The sequence below is a fragment of the Vanellus vanellus genome (genome assembly GCF_965231255.1).
Source record: "Vanellus vanellus genome assembly, chromosome: Z".
In the NCBI taxonomy this organism is placed as follows: domain Eukaryota; kingdom Metazoa; phylum Chordata; class Aves; order Charadriiformes; family Charadriidae; genus Vanellus; species Vanellus vanellus.
This window is the reverse complement of record NC_138908.1, coordinates 72128926-72146076: the sequence shown is the minus strand read 5'-3', so window position 1 is coordinate 72146076 and position 17151 is coordinate 72128926. Positions and strand designations below refer to the sequence as shown.

General features: G+C 37.1%; 1 protein-coding gene across 1 annotated transcript in view; it reads left to right on the top strand.

The window, feature by feature from the left end:
* The window catches only part of OXCT1 (3-oxoacid CoA-transferase 1), a 90897-nt gene that overhangs the window by 66183 nt on the left and 7563 nt on the right, over window positions 1-17151 (top strand). The window contains exons 14-16 of the mRNA XM_082497967.1: window positions 6676-6765; window positions 12095-12175; window positions 14297-14398. Coding sequence (XP_082354093.1) covers window positions 6676-6765; window positions 12095-12175; window positions 14297-14398 — 273 coding nt within the window. The remainder of the gene's footprint in view (window positions 1-6675; window positions 6766-12094; window positions 12176-14296; window positions 14399-17151) is intronic.

The following is a 17151-nucleotide window of genomic DNA, read 5'->3' as shown; positions in this document are numbered from 1 at the left end:
ATGATGGGAGAAAGGACACTTATCCCTGAATGCCTGAGAACACTGTAGGTCTTCTCCAAGGAGCCCTGTTGCTACAAATTAGCTAAATTCTGTAGGAGTAGAAAATATGCAGGTTAATTATGTTCAATGACTGGGTTTCTCTTAGTAGTAATGTGAAGTTGTCTGATGTCTGAGACGTGACTGAATAGGGCTTTTACAGCAGTAGCTGAACAAAGGAGAAAGATAGGGCCTGCAGTTAGCTAGAATCTCCTTGGAAGTCTACATTTCAATGAAATATTATTTCAATATTAAGAGAGATTGTGTTTTTGTGGATACATGTCTTGGAATGAAACCTACAGTAATGTATCAGTTTACTGCATCTCTGCCAACAAACATGTGCCTGGAAGCCCTGCAGTGCCTTTGCAGCACATAATTAACACCATAGGAAGAATCCTGGAGCCCCAAAAGAGAAAGGGAGAGTATTGTGTTAGCTTTACTTCCACCTTTTTGAGGGATTTTTCTATCAATTTGGTTTGTGTTTATTTCTCTTCAGACTGTATGGAAGGAATGTAGGAGATCACTGTTGGTGTTTTATTCATGCTGTCTTAAATTTTCAATGTGGGAAGTGGCAGCTATGCTTTAGGCATCTGTATAATGAGAGAAGCTGAAGAAATTCTACCTGTCTCAAAAATGCAAGCATATGTCTAAAGACTCGTGATCTGTGGGTTAGCGGTAACAATTGTGACTACGATATGGAACCATCACTTTCAAGTGAGACTAGTAGTATGTTGGCAGTAATATTTAATTATTTCATGCTACGCCGTTTGTTTTGGAAATGGTATGCAAAGGTCCCACTACACTGAAATAACGTTCTTCACTGCAAAGCAAATCCATTTCAATGGACCATGTTACAGACTGTTTTGAGTTGCTCCTGAGATGCAGTTTCTTGATGTATTCGTTTGAATTTCACTCAATCATTTGAATCTGTTGCCAACGGTTATTTCAAGTTAGTTTTATGGGAGGATAAATGAATAAAATTTGACCAACTTTCTTTGCATGTATTTTATACTGCCTTAATTTTTGGTTGTGGAAAGTAAGAATACAAATATAGTTAATACACATATGTGTGTATGCTACATTTTAGGAAAGAGTTATTGATAAATTTTGTCAAGAAGTATCAGTAACTCAAGAACTTATGTTCCATTCTTTCAAAAATTATACTTACTTTTTAATTTTGCTTTTCATTATGTGCGTGTTAGGAGATATTTGGTTAGCATTCTTGAAAATCAGGTAATACTCTGTATGGCTAAGCCGTACAACTAAATCTTTATTTTGGACATCGTTTAAAATGTATCTTCACCCTGTTGCGCACATAGAGTGTGCTCAGCTTTGTTGCGTTCAGCCAGTATTAACGCTTTGTTGTGTTGTTGCATTATCAACTCTACTGATTCAAAAATCCCATTAATGATTTCCCAGTGTTCCTTGGTCATATTCTCAGAGTAGAATCTAATTTAGCTGTCACAGTTGACAGTATCATTAAAATAATTCTGTAATTGTGCCATATAAGGACATAAAATCAGTGGAAAATAGGACAAGGAAGTATATTTCAGAACACTTAATCTTCAGCTTTATCTGTCTTTTTTGATACGTTCTTTATCCTGTCTTTTTCACTGAAGATATGGAAAGTGAAATCTGGAAGAGTTGTGGCTTTCATTTTAGAATCAGCTATAAACGTACCTTTTCTTTAAACTCTGGGCTGAAGTGTTAACAATAAGCAAAGGATTGTCATTTACATTTTTATGTTTTTAGAGAAGATTTATGCATACATATTTTTTTAATATTACCTTCTGTTTGGTATCTTTTTTGTACAAAGCTAAGGTCTGTGCTAATAGGCACCCCTCTAAACAAACAAAAAAACCCTAAACCAACCACATCTAACCCTACAACAATTGACAAGATATTTTTGTTAAGTTCAAGGTTATCGGGGCCATATACAACTGACTTGTGCTGTGTGTGTCATTTGAAGCTGACGCATCTGTGAAGGCAGGCAGTACCTATACGGAGTGACTGTGTGACTAACCTGTGTTAGTAGTGCACACATAGCACTGCAGAGAGGGGCAGAGCGGAAACCTTTGAAGGAATCCTAAGTTCATCCTTTTGACTGCAGAGTTATCACCGTTGATGGCGGTGATGGAAGTGTTGTGTATCCACTGCATTACCTTCATTTCTGCTTTTCTCTGGGGAGTTCATACTGTTCCAGTTGCTCTGAATTTTAGTAGCTGTCCCTGGCATGATATAATTATTTCCTTTCATAAGGAAGCTGAGACTGGTGATGGATTCTGTACCTGCCACCTGGTCTGTGTCTGTGGCCATCAGAGACCATACTGACATTCTTAAAGTCTTTACTCTGTCATCTGAAGTATCTTGTTCGAGGCAATGACTGAAAATTCAGATTGAATGGGAAGCCTCCATGAGGACTGTAGTTTAAATTAGAAGCATTCATTATCTTCTGTAAGAGTTTTTGAAATAGTAGTTCTACTAACTTTGAGCATAGTGTGGGGCAATATGTATTCTTTCTTTTATTTTATGGAAGGAGAGACAAATTTCAGACTAAATGCTATTTATTTAATACAGTATTAGGGCAGTTAGCAACATGGACAAGAACTCCTAACAGGGAAGTAGCTCAGTTCCTTTTCTAACAGATATAGATTTTCACCTTGTCTGTCCTTTGATATTCAATTTTAAATGGAATTATTCAAGCTTTTATTTCCATCTGCATTCTAATCCTTCAAACTCTGCATTTACAACTGATAAGTTTTCACTGTTTCTTGAACACGTCAGTAACATCTGCTTTGCTGTACTGTTGATGTGATATGTGTTTGTCTCAAAAGACTGTGTTCTTTTAACATAACCAAGATCAGTTCAGAGGCGTTTTATCCTATGATGTTGGGAGTAGCTATAAAATTCAGTTATGGAAGAAAAGTCCTTCCCCCTGGGAATATAGAGGAAAGGTTTAAGACACCGGCATGGATTCAAGACCCTAACAGTGTTTGAAAGCTTCTGAGTTTTCCTCTTTTCTCTCAGCCACCTCTTTTTAGTCTGGATTTTCTTATAAATTGTTTCCTGCTTGCTATAGCATCTTTCTAGCTTGCAATACTGTTGTGGAAAACCTTCACATTCTCTTGAAAAATATCTTGGACTGTCTTTCCCACCTTGGAGTAGTCACAAGCTTCTGCTGGAATGCCACAGATTATCTTGGATGCTGCAAGTGACCAAAACCAAGCAAAGTATCTGCTTAGGAATTACTATTAGGCTAAAGTACATTCTAAGGCTTTTTAATGTTATAGTTTGACCACTCAAATGATGTTCCAATATGAAGATATCAGATGAGAAAATATGTACCCTTCTCTTATATTTTCTTAAAGATGCCCCATTACCACAATAACAAAATAATTTGTTTTGCAATAAGTAGGCATTATAAGAAATCTGACTAATTTTCTGTGGGTTTATGGCTGTGAAGAAGCAGAAGAGCTGAATATCTTAATTAAATAAAAAAAAAACAAAATTCATCAGGTCCATGAAATGTCCACCTTTTGCACCCCAAGATTATTTGGACTGAGACGTAGCAAGAACCGCTGATGAAGCACAACAGGAAAAGCAGAATTCCTCCCAGTAATATGGACCTTTTGTGGAAACTGAGAAGCTACAAGGAAAATGTCAGCTTGTTTCTGTCCTCTACCTAATCCTCTGTATAAATATTAGCAGCATTGCACCTCCCAGGAAGCGCATGGCTAATTCAAAAAGCTTTTCTTCTCACTTCAAGCTCTTGCTGATGAAGTGGGCGTTATAATAGTGCTTCAAATTACCAGTGCTCTACCATTGAACTAAGTCTTTCCTTCTGGTTTCTTAAGATAGCAGTACCAATGTAATTGGGAACTAACAAAAATAATTTTAAATAAATAAATGAGGGGGGAGGGGCATACAAACCCTGCACCTTACCAACATGGTAAGAAGATGCAGGAAAGCTGCAAATGTACTTTAGCAGTTGCTTATTTGAAATACCTCCTTTTTTATTTTGTTAATTGTTTAAAACAATTGAGCTTTTTATACATTGTTACATTACACTTAAATGCCTTATTGAATAACCAAGAGTAAACAGTTTTACTTTCTGCAATTTGCCCTGTTCAATCAAAAATAAATAAAAATTAACATTTATTTGAAGTGAAATGTATAGTTCCCATCTCAGCTAGTGTCCAGCTCTGTAAACCCAATTTAGTTTTTTTTCAGAGATTTCACAGCAGAGGTGGCTGTTGGAAGTGGTCTTCCGGAGGTGAAAATGTTTATTTTTATGACAGGCTGCACATTACATGCAAAGTATTCAAATAAACCAATCTGAATTATGTCAGATGTGATTAAATATGATATTAAAATTTAAAAGAAACAGAAATTGCTTGTTGCTTGTAAATGTGCAGTGTTTATAAATCTCAGAACTGTTTTGGTCTGCATGCCTATCCTAGGCAAAAAGGAACAAAATGTGTTTTGGGAATCACATTTTAGTCTCAAGCATTTTAATTCAAATTTAGGTTGCAGCTGTCCCCTATGCCAGTGTGTTTTGGGGGAAAGTGCAAGTTGTAGGAGTTTGGTAGATGTATTGCGAGTAATGTAAGGCTCTTATGCTTTCCATATTCCTCAAAATAAAAGTATATCATTACTTGGCTAGTTGGAGTTAATACTTAATCGATTTGCTTTACCAGGTACCCTACAGTGATGTTTGCCTAAAGAGGAGCAGATGTAGCAATTGAAAGATCCCTAGGTCCTTCTTTTCAACTTTACTTGCATTTTTCTGCTTCTGCATACACAAAGGATGAAGTCTTTTCTCTCAGTCCTGTGCAACAGCTTCTCCAGCAGTAGATTTGTTGTTGTTTGTCCTTCATCGGCGCATATTTCTTCAGATATTTCCTAGTTGTTATAGGTCTTTACTAGTTAATAGAATTAAAAAGCCTGGAAAAAGAAGAAACAGCATTGTCAGGACAGGTAGCATAATCCTCAATGCAAACGTATTCTGAGCTACTGGAGACATAATCCATCATCTTCAGCTGCTCTGCATTATCTTGTCGGTGAGCCTCTGGCAGGCGGGTTAGAGGTCACTGCAGTCTCTGTAAGAGCTCTGTATTTCCAGGTAGGGTGGAGAATGATCTGAGCAGTGCCAGGACGTTAAAGACAGAGATAAATCCTCTCATCCCTCTCAGGTTTGTATTTGCAAAGAAATATTTAGTAGTAATTGTGATTAATATTAAATATTAATCTGACCTGAGAAATTCGAAAGGGCTTGTTTATAGATATAGGAATATGTGATTTATTATTCACTGTGCAAACAGTAAGAAAATAAAAATTTTTTTTCTGGGGGAGGTATATTCCCTTTTTTATGATCGAGAGGCCATAATGATCAAGAGACTAATAAGTTGCTGGCCTGTCAGCTTAATGAGACAAGTATTTTCCATATGTTTTAGGTCATGGACCGTAGGTACTGATGCTAGTAAGGTATTGAATCACATAGCTAATGAAAGGAAGCATAAGAGAAAAGCTTTATACTAGGAAGTTTTCCAGTCATTTAACCATATACTTTTAGGTTTTATGTATAAAACTGTCCATTGTATTACTGTCCATAATTTATTTTAATTGCCACTAATAACCAGTCAAGAGGGAGCAAATACAAAACACTTGAGACAGAAATTAATTTATTTTAATGTGTGAAATTCCTTGCCTTGTGTTTCCTCCTAACCTCCCCTATCATGCAGGTGTCTTGATGTTCCACTCTGCTTTTTGACCTCCTCAGCAACTCTGGAGTGGCATATGAGGTTGTTACCTTGTTCGGTTTTTAGGGTCTAGTGCTTCTTGTCCAAAAGTGACTGTTCTGCTCGTACTGATAGAACTTTGTACTTACGGTTGTTTGCAGTGTGCCACATCTCTTACCTTCCAAGATCAGATGTGTTCAGTTTAAGGTGGTAGAAGCAGGCAGGGGTTGAATGCTGTACCATTATGGAAAGTAAAAATAAAGGTAGCTGAACATCAAGCTGTAATACAGCTGCTGTGATAATAGGTGCAATTTGGACACCCTTTAAGTCGCAGAGGCAGAAAGCGTTGCTTGGTTTGAGGGACAAACAGAAGTGAATGCTAATCCACATTTACTTATTTGCCCATATTCTGAAAAGACATCCACAAACATCTGGAATAGAATAAAAAGATCAGTTTGTGCTGATACAGTGATACGAGCCATGGCTTTCTAAACTGGCAGGTGGAGAGTGCTCAGATGTTCTTGTTGCTACATTTCATAAGCAAAGATTTGGTTTGAGGAAGTAATGACTTTTCTACCAACAGCAGAACAAACACTTTGCTTTTCTAATGTCAGGACCATTGGAACTAAATTTGTTGCTCCTCAGTGTTAGGGCTTCCATTAAGCCAATGGTACTACCCAGATTTTAGCTACACCCCAGGGCACCAGCCATGGCAGTGGATCCTTGCTCTGCTTGTCATTCTTTTCCTGTTTCCGTCATATAGAGCCTAGAATGAGGCAGCTGTTGTCACTCTGGTGAAGCTCTGTTAGTGTTTGAATACAGTGTTTATGATATAGGTGGTCTTTCTTTGCGGGATTTAAATAGTAAAAATTTTACATTTCCATTAAAAATTTAATTTTAGGGTAAGATGGTGAAAGGAATGGGAGGTGCCATGGACCTGGTATCCAGTGCGCAGACCAAAGTGGTTGTCACCATGGAGCACTCAGCCAAGGTAAGGCTCTGCCACTTCTTTCTAAATAAGAATTTTGTGCTGTACCAAAAAGGAAGAAGGAAAAAAAAAGACACCTTACATTCATTCTGCTACTTTGTGGGGATTTGACAGTTTTTCTGTTTGTTATGGAGGTGCAACAGGGGGCTAGGTTAATATGGTTCCGTTCGTCTTGTGAGTGAATCATTCACCATGGAAAAAGATGAAATATTAACTTGATGTTTTAAAAGCTGCACACATTTTTTAGTTACTTCATGCAGATTTAATGATTGGCAATTGCCAGAGCTACAGTAGATGCTACCCCAGAGGTTTTACTCTTTACCTCAGAATAATTTGAAAAATTAGGTTCCCCATGGTTAAATACTTGTTATGATGGAAAGATATTTACCTTTGAAGTTGCCAGTCAAATTGGTACTGACAGCTTAATAGAATAGATCTTTTTGGCATGATGAGATGCAGGCTGCCTTACATCATTATGTGATAGAGGTTAATCTAGAGACTTCTTTGTGGGGGAAGTTTTATAGATATAAACAGTGGTCTTCCACAGAAGGTCATAGGGAACTTGTCATTTGAAACTTCTAAAACAGGACTGTCCAAACTCTGAGAAAAATGTACTGAAGGACAAAAATACTTATTTTCAGGGAACTATACCAAATATTTAAAAATGAACTTTTTGTTTAATTTCTTTTTTTCTGTTATTCCAAATTTGTTGTATGTCTGCAATAAGAATGAGTTGTTTACTGCTAAAGATATTAGTTGTGTATTGCTGTCAGAATGCATAAGGGCAAGCATAAGGAATTCGCATAGTAAACCATAGTAAATATGTAAATATGAAAGCTAAATATATTAACGGTTGTGTGTTTTTTAAATGTGATTTAAAGAATGAATTTTCACTCTAAAAAAATAATTGTTGACAAATATAGTAGTTTCGCAGTTTATACTAAGCTGTGATCTCAAGGTGCACGTTTTCAGTAACAGGGCTGAGTCTCACCCACTATTTTTTGCATGCATGTGTATAAATAAGTAAAATTCAAACAAATTCATCTATATGACTCTCATCACTATCACAGCCTCACAAAACCTAGACATGTAATTATCCATTTGCTCAGACACATACTTCAGGTATTAATGAAAAAACATTTAAGCTAAATTTCTAGTTACTGCGGAATTTGGTTAAAGCTCACAGTCCACACACAGTGTAATTATTCATGCTAGTTTTTCTCTTAAAAGTACTATTACCAATATCTTTGTTCAGTACAGTGCTTGGAAGTTGTTTGCATGTTGGTTGTTTTTCAGTAGGAGTACTGAAACCTGAAAAAGATGGAAACACAGATAAGTTCACTGTTAAAAACACTCCAGGCATAGACTTAGGGATTTTGGAATGTGTATACGTAACTTGAGCTCTTATGTACGTGGTATGCCTAGTGTGGACTTCTAGAGAGCCAGTTATAGGCTTTCATAAATTATTTTTTCTGCTTTTGTGAGAAGGCACTGCGAAACTAAACATGTGCATGATTTTCAAGTTATTCTTATTTTAAAATGAAGGGTATTATTGGCACCGTTCTTGCTTAGTTAGCATCTTTTTGAGGTCTTCATACTGCTTCTTCTTGTTTGTTCAAAAGTGAAGATGGTGAAATATGGAAATATGGAAATCTAATGTTTGGATATCAAAAGCTTCTGTTATAGTTTTCAGGTGCTCCTCTTTTTTTTTTTTTTTTTTCATGTGCGTATATATATATATAAGTGCAAATATAGCACCTGTAAGACCAGTTCTGAAAATCAGAAGGTTTTTTTGGGGGTGGCTCCTTCTTACAGAGCCGATTTTATATTCATGGATTTTTAATTTTTACACCAAAGATTTTCGCACAAACGTATTTCATCTACATCTATGCATCAGAGGAACAATCTTTTGTCCTGCTAAAAGCCCAGAGTGCTACTGAGTGAAAAAAATGTCTGCATGTACAGTGGCACTCTGTTGTGTCTGCTGGCTTTATAGTATAGGGACATTTTTGTCATCTTATTCTCCAAATAAATAATAAGAAATCTATCATTAGACGCCAAAGTCTTCTGTAAATCAACAGCAGTCGAGATTTGATAGGTGGAAGTAGAGTGGAAGGTCATGAAATATACCCAGCACCTTCAATGGACATGTTCAAAAGTTGCTGCTGTGGGTAGTTCTTGCAGTCACTTTCGTCTGATTTGTGATCTTGTGAAAGGTCTTTTAATCCTTTTCAATTGTTTTTGTGTAATAGTGATGGCTTGTTAAACATTAAAATAAGTTTTCTAAGAATTTAAAAATGCATTCTCCTTTCAGTACATGATGCAGTTTTTAAACATAGCGATAGGCTGAGTCCTTCCAGCATAGGCAAAATGTAATTTACACTTAATTATAAGGGTGAAACTAGTATCTATCTCAACACTCAAATAAATACTCAAACCATTTTCATCTGTTTAAATTCTGATATGGAGTATATTACAAACAAAACTAAATACGGTCTGCCCCAAATTATTTACATTTTTAATTACTTAATTTTTTACACGTAATGAAAACCAAAAGGTACAGAACAAAGATGAAACAACATGAAATTAGTTTTGTAGAAGGCTTTTCAGCTTAAGAGACACTATTGGGGAAGGGTAACATAGAAGCACACAAAATAATAAGGGCATGAAGAAGGTAGATGCAGAATGGCTCGTCACTCCCTTATAGAAGAAGTAGGGGTAGCCAACTGAAATTAGCAACCAGCATGTTTAAAACAACCAGAAATATTTTTCACGGCTGGCTAATGAAGTTCTGGATGATGAGCAGGATGATGCAGGAGCTCCAAGAATTAAGTCTGTATGAAAGGGACTAAACTGTTTTATGAGGTTAAGTTCATCAGTGACAATTAAATAGCATTGCCCAGAAGCAGTCTGTAGCTCAGGAAGTCTATACATCACAGCATGCCAGGAACCAGGAGGGTACATCTGTGCAAGGAGGGGCCTCAATTTTTGTTCCATATGCTTAGGCCACTGTGAAACATTTGGCAAATGGACCTTAAGTCTCATTCTTTATGGTATTTCTTAATATTTTTTGGTAAGCTACTCTTTTGTTTATAATCATGAAGAAAAATAATAGAATATAAGGTTGTTATTTAATCTAAACAGTCACTGTGCATCTGTACCTAATTTGCTAAGTACTGCCTAAGAGAAATAAAAGTCAAGTTCTTACCCCCATACCATTATTGACATGTTTTGCAAAACATAGTAATGGCTGGTAATTGTTCCACGTTACGAAATGAGTTGTCTACACCATTCAGAAAAATAGAATGGAAGGTAGTTTTAAGTACTTGATTTGGATGTGATTGAAACATGGAGCACTGAATTGAAAGCTCCTTTCCATCATTGTGAATAGTTTTGATTTTAATGTGTTGTGGAAGATTAAGGACATTTTGTTCTCCTACAACAGAATTTTTTACTTAAAGCAGACTGATAAGGTGTTATGTATCTACACAACAGTCTTTTCCTTTATCTGAATAGATCCCATATAAACTCAGAGGGTATAAATTCATGCAGTTCCATCTTGATTCCTATTCTGATGGTGCCCTGATGGATGTCTTGAAAAAGTCACCTTTTATGCTAACTGGCAATACAATAATCTTCAGCACGAGTGTTAAGAAGCTGGAATGTATGAGTTCTCAGGGGCACAGAAGCCGTTCAAGCTGTCACCTGTGCAAGTCCATGCATTTCAGTCTCAATTGAGTACCAAGAAGAGACACTTAATTTCATATGGCTGAGAAGCGTACCTGATATGTTACTGAAAATATTACAAATAGCATGCATTAATCTTGTCTTTTAGGCAAAGTGCACAGGGCAAAGTGCAAATGTCCATCCTCAAGATGGACATGATGTAAGTAGGTCAGTTGAAAATAACACTGTCATAATAATAATAACAATATACAATATTTTATAACAATATTGTATATTAATAACAATAACACAAGTCATTATTTTCATTAAGAGTGAGCAAGTTTCATCAGAATAGTTGCCTTGATACCAAATATCGATCTTGCCAGTATAATTAGCATTAGAAAAAAGAAATATTTCCTCACAGATAAAGATAAATGCAAAAGCACATGGATTGCTCATTTTGTTATCACTCAGGAGTCAAACTGGCTGAGAGATGGTTCCTGAGTTCATATTAAGCCTTAAGGCAAACTGATGATTGTACATTTAAAAAGTATTGCATTCACATGGTTAAATGAGACGTGTAATACTCTAAGAGTTTTTAAATGCATAACTGAAAATTGATAATTAGAGAAAAAATAAAAGCATGTGATAATGGGAGAAATGTGCACTTAATGCTACCTCTGTAAAACGCCTACAAATACTGACTAAAAATGTAGTGATCCATCTCTTTTATACATCCAGAGCTCTTGCAGCCTACATTCATTTAGCAGGATCTAAAGCCATTTGTGAACTCCTATTAAAAAAAATTGAAGAAAAAAAAAAAAAAGAAAAAAGAAGGGAAGAAAAAAAAAAAAAAAGGAAGGAAAAACCTCACCACTCTTACCTTACCTGCCCAGCTTCATGTCAGAAGCTTTGTCTTCTCATTAGGTAATACTTTTCCCAGGGTTTAGAGTAGCTGGCATTTGATAGTCCAGAAAAGGAAGTGCCTTAAAGTAAATCCTGTTTTCTCTATATACATTCTTTTCTACTATATTTACATCTCTAAAACAGAGATAATGTAACTCCTGTGTAGTGCTTGAAGATGAGCATCTTGCACTCATCTCTTAGTCTGCTTTTGTGCTTTCTTGGAGAGATGGAGGGAATGGGAATTTAATGTGGGTAAAGAAACTGGGTTTATTATTTTCAGAGCATGACTATGCACTTGAGCCCTGGGGATTTGAAATCCCTGTGTGTGTGGCTGATCCTGCACATGCTGTTTGTGATAAAGTATAAGACAGAGAAATGTTGTGCCTGCAATGTCTTTCCCTAATTTTTGTCCTTTATGTGTCATCAGTGAGGTCCCATGTTTCTCTTACCCTCACATTGCAGCAGGAAAGACAAATTATTAAGCAGAAGTATGCAGAACTTCTAAACTCAGGAGTCCACTCAGTGATACAGTGAGATTCTTATTAGTCATCTCCCTATATGTGGGATTTAAGTAATAACTGTCCCAAATTGCCAAAGATGTAATCTGCCGTAGAAGTTAATTCAAAGAGTGTTCTGAGTACAGTGAATGTTTCGATAACACTGAATGGCCAGAGCTGTGATCTTCATGTACGTATTTGAATTCTGAGTAAGCTGTGTTGTTTTTGAAAAGTAACATTTGTCTGTATGTTGTTAAACACAGGGCAATGTCCATAAAATCTTGGAAAAGTGCAATTTGCCACTTACTGGGAAACAATGTGTAAACCGCATCATTACAGAGAAGGTAAAGTACTTTTTTTGAATCCTTATCAATACTTTCCTCCTCTATTCCTAAGAAGGGACAGTCAGTAAAAGTAGTAAAGCTTAGTAAAAATGAAGAGTGCGTTCAGTATCTGTTGCCAGTGAAGGACATAATTCCCTTGAAGTTCAATTCCAGAGGTCTGGGGGCTCATATTTTTCAGTTTAAAGCTTTCACCATTGACATCTAGCATACTGGATTGTACTTTTAGATGCCTTCAGGACAAAGGTGCCATGCATGAGAAGTATGCTGAAAATTTGCTGTGTGAGATGTAAATCCTCAAACACAGCTTTAATCATGACTCCTTTTTTTTCCAGCAGAGCCAGAACTGTGTAGCATGTATGTGTCAGGTGGTTGGCATCTTCCCTGGTGTATGCTGCAGACTCTTTCAGAAAAACAAAACCTGTAGCTGTAGCAAGGCTTTTCTTTTGACCTTACTTGATTCCATTGGTGAAGCAATTTACCCTCCAGTGCAAGTACATGTGAGCATCTGATACTGCTGCTGCTCAGAGTACATTAGTGGATCTTTTCAGCAAAGGATAAGTGACTTAAGGTTTTTACTGTAATCACACTCCTTTTATTATCAGTGTTTACATTTATAAGGGCTTAGAGTAGTCCCTCTGTGAGCCATCTATCATATTAAGTAGAATGCATCAAAGGTGCTGATGTAGAATTTGCTTTCTCCTGGTGGTATATTGCTACCGTAATTTAAAGGTTTTTTTTTTCATCCACAAAGTAAGGGAAAATAAATGAAAATGTGGAAGTTTTTCCAGTCTTCTACTAACTGGCCACATATAAACGTAAGGTACAAAAAAATGAGAGTGAACAAGGACTGACAGAAAATAATCAACAAGCAGAAATTTCTCTGAGAGTCACCACTTTTCAGGTCAGGTTGCTTTATTAGGAGATGACACAGGTGCACAACAGTACTGAGATAATGTTGCAAATTCTGTTTCCATACTGGCTTCCTAGTGTGTATATTCTTCATGACCAGCTTCTTTTTTAAGACTTAGAAGAGCTATTGCTTTTCGGTCCCGTAAATCAGTCTCATGCCCAGAGGAGAGCTGAACTTTAGGACACTTCTATGATGAGCTTAAGACATCACTTTCATTTCAGGTTCAATCTTCACTGGTCTTTTGCTATTGACTTTGGGGTTTGTTTTTGTTTGGTTTTTTTTTTTTTTTTTAAAGAAAATTACTATAGACCTTATGGTTTCCCTGGCAACTAGCTTCCAACCTGTGTATCTCCCTCTGGTAGACACCAGATGTGTTTTACTGGTGTTTTTATTTGATGTGATCGTGAGCCTTTGAAGTGGAAAGCATATCTTATGAAGATATTAGAAAGAATAGGCTTTGCTCCTTCAGCCACTTCCTCCCAGGCTCTCTATTTAAAATACAACAAGAAATCTTGTCTTCTGAAAATACTAAAGTTTGCCCTGGGTGTGCAATAGCTGTTGGAGAAGCTTATAGTTTGACGAAGGTGATCAACCATTCTGTACCTCACTACTGGGCTTAAAATGAAATAGAAGAATGAGGGAGACATTGTCTTTTCCTGTTTTCCTTCATGATCTCTTGGTGAGGATTGTCTTGCAGCAAAGAACGTCTCAGCCCTTTCCTTTGCACCTCCAGTTCTCATGAGACTAGAGCAGGAGGCATGGTCCTCATTTCATGCAATGAAGACCAGATGCATGTTGTCACAGAATCACAGAATTTTTAGAGTTGGAAGGGACCTCTAGAGGTCATCTAGTCCAACTCCCCTGCTAAAGCAGGGTTGCCCAGAGCACATTACTCAGGACTGCATCCAGGCGGGTCTTGAAAATCTCCAGAGAAGGGGACTCCACAGCCTCCCTGGGCAGCCTGTGCCAGTGCTCTGTCACCCACAAAACACCTCTCATATTTTGGTTTCTTTCAGGTACAGATAACTGTAGCAGAAATCTTTATTGGTCAGTCAGAAAAGTGAAAAGTGAAACCATTTGATAATGGCATCTTTTGTTACTGAGGGTACTCTACCTACTTCAGCACACCATTTTGTACAATATTACTACTTACATCCTCGTTTTCTGCTTTGATAATAAAAAATTAATTGTGTGCTATTTCAACCTGATAGGCTGTGTTTGATGTGGACAAGAAGAAGGGATTAACCCTTGTGGAAATCTGGGAAGGACTGACAGTGGATGATATCAAGAAAAGCACTGGCTGTGACTTCACAGTAAGTCATTTTACAAACAAATATAGTTAGTCTGGTGTCAGAAGAAATACTCTTCACAAATACTCATCGCATGAAGACTTGTAGATGCAGTAAGTTTCCTCCTTATAGGTGAGGGCTGTGTAGATTTCCCATGGGGTTTACAACAAAAGTAAGAAGATAATTTAGGGCTAACCTAGTATCATTATATTGGAAGCATTAGGAGCGAGGAAAAACAGAAGAGATGGAGAAATGACTAAAGGGACAGTGTAGAAAGGTTACTTTTATGATGCTTTGAAGAGGGGAGCTGATTCATATCTTAGAGGTTGATGGATGTTTATTTTTCCACTGTATAAGTTAATTTACCTCACTCTGTTGCTAAGTTGTCATGCTATCTTTAGGTGGGGTTGTGAGTCTTCTCAACAGGGGTGACTACAGGTGTCCACTCTGTGTTACTAGTGCCAATCAATTAAATACTCTACTGTTGATATCTTTGCCTTTTCTCTCTCATTGGCTTGTACCAATGAAACTTATGCTCTTCATTAATCCAGAAATCCACTGCCTTTTGACCTTCACATTCATTCTTAAGTCTCACTCAATGCTAACACAAAATGGAGAGCTTATTAATGGAGAACTGTAGCACACTAGATTGTAACTGATTACATATGTGTGGTTGGTAGCATACAGTTTCTTCATGGCCTTGTCCTACACGCACATTACGAAATCTTTTCTTCTGTGTTGTGAAGTCTTTTGGGGTAGGTCAGCCCTCCTTTAGTGGGGACAGCAAGTATGACAGTGTACAAATTGTGCTCTTAAAATAGTTGGGGAGTATTTGGTCATGAAGTGCAATACTCTTCCTCTTTGCAGAGTTTCGTGGCAGGGCTAGGGCACATCATTGAAAGACTGCAGAACAGTTAGTATGTGAAAGAGTTTGTTATTAAGGCTTTGAACATACTATTGGCAGTAGGTGAAACTTTGAGCCATGAGCCTGTGGAATTTCATTCATTTCCTGTGTCCACAAGAGGGACTTTCTGATAACTAAGTATGATAGTGTATATTTTTCTTGTGGAGTTTTAAATATTTTAAATAAAGAGCTGTTCACTTCTGAAAATACAGTCATTTATCTGAGAAAAGTTGTTTGTTTAAAGACAAGTGACCTGCAACTGCAAAGTGCAGGAAACTGCTACAAAATCACTTTGCTCCATTATTAATTTTCCATGTAACATTTTATGTAAATCATTATTATTTTTTAATTTACAGCAGAAGCAACCTTCCATATTCAGCAATTTTGTGTGCAAAAGAAATTATTCATTTAGCTTCTGACTGTGATTTAGGAAAAAATGATCAATTTTTAAAACTTCAGTAATGTCAGGACTTCTTTTTCTTTGGCTTATCAGCCTGTCAAACAGCTAGCATCCAAAATTAAAACACAAAAATAACCTTGTAGGTCAGTCACTTTGTTTTGTTCTTGCATATTTAGTTTGGGGATTAACTTTATGATAGATTTGAAAGTGCCATGTTTAGTAAGCATTTAAATAGACTGAAACTACAGGAAAGTACTTTTATTGTCAGAAGACACCAGTCCTTACATGTTCCAAACCTGATTGTTTGGAAGTAGTTGGTTTCTTTTCTGATTCAGGTGACCAATATATGTGTATTTAATTGAGTGTGTGTGTCGTGGTTTAGGCCAAAGTAAAGTCCAGGAGCCTATGCTCAAGCCAATGAAAGCAGAAGCAACCAAAGAATTCAGAAAAAGAGGTGATAAGCTTAAAATGATGGTCTATGAGATTAAGCTTTGCAGCAGCACGGTGGGTATCATAGGGCAAGGCTATTAGGCCCAAAGAAAAGATTAGCACCGCCCACTGTCCCTTAGTGCTTTCCTGTAAATGTTAAAAAAGAATGGTATAATTTTTGAATCTTTAGGATAGCCTGAAGTTAGCAATTGATGAGAGGTATTGCAGCAATCCATCGTCTAGGTCCCTGGGATCTGTCTCGCTGGGATCAGGAAGGGACACTTCACAGGCACCATTCCCTAGTTCTCCTGAAGGCAAATTCCAGTGCAGTCTGCTTTGTATGGTGCTGTGGTCATGCATGAAATCACGAACTGCACTAAAGGAGTTGTGGGCATGAAAAATGTAGATGCTGCTTGGTTTATGCACTTTCATGTACTTATCTTGAAAGCACATGGCTTGCATAAATGCTTGCAAAGCATGTACCTCTGCCAAGGTATGCGCAGGGGGTCAGCGTTACTTACTTGACTGGTACTTCCGAAGTGCCTGAAATCTCTATAGCACTGCAGATGGAAAGTATGAACCACAATGATTTGTTGGTTAAAGCTGCGGCGTGGAAGAGCACTGGCTATTCCTTTCTTTCTTTCTTTCTTTTTTTTTTTTTCCCCTCCTTTAAAGAATGTTCCCAGGCCACAGTGACCCAGTCCTCCTCTCATTGAAACCCTTACCAAAACTTCTGTTGATATCAGTGACAGCAAGACTGGGTCACTGTTACGTAGTATTGGACCCTTGATGGCCTGATTTTCATATACAGTGAATACCTACAGCTCCTTCCCTTAGTTTTGGAGTTCAGAAAATAGAAATTTGAGCATTGCGATAGGCATTTGTTCAGAAAGCAGCATCCTTGGTCCTTTTTTTCCACATTTCAAGACTCTGCCTCAGGCTTTTGCTTGCAAGAGTAGCAGTTGTGCTTGTGATTATTTATGTTCACTGAATGAGACATCTTGTTCTTGTTTATATCGGTGACAGGAACTTTAGTGATACTGT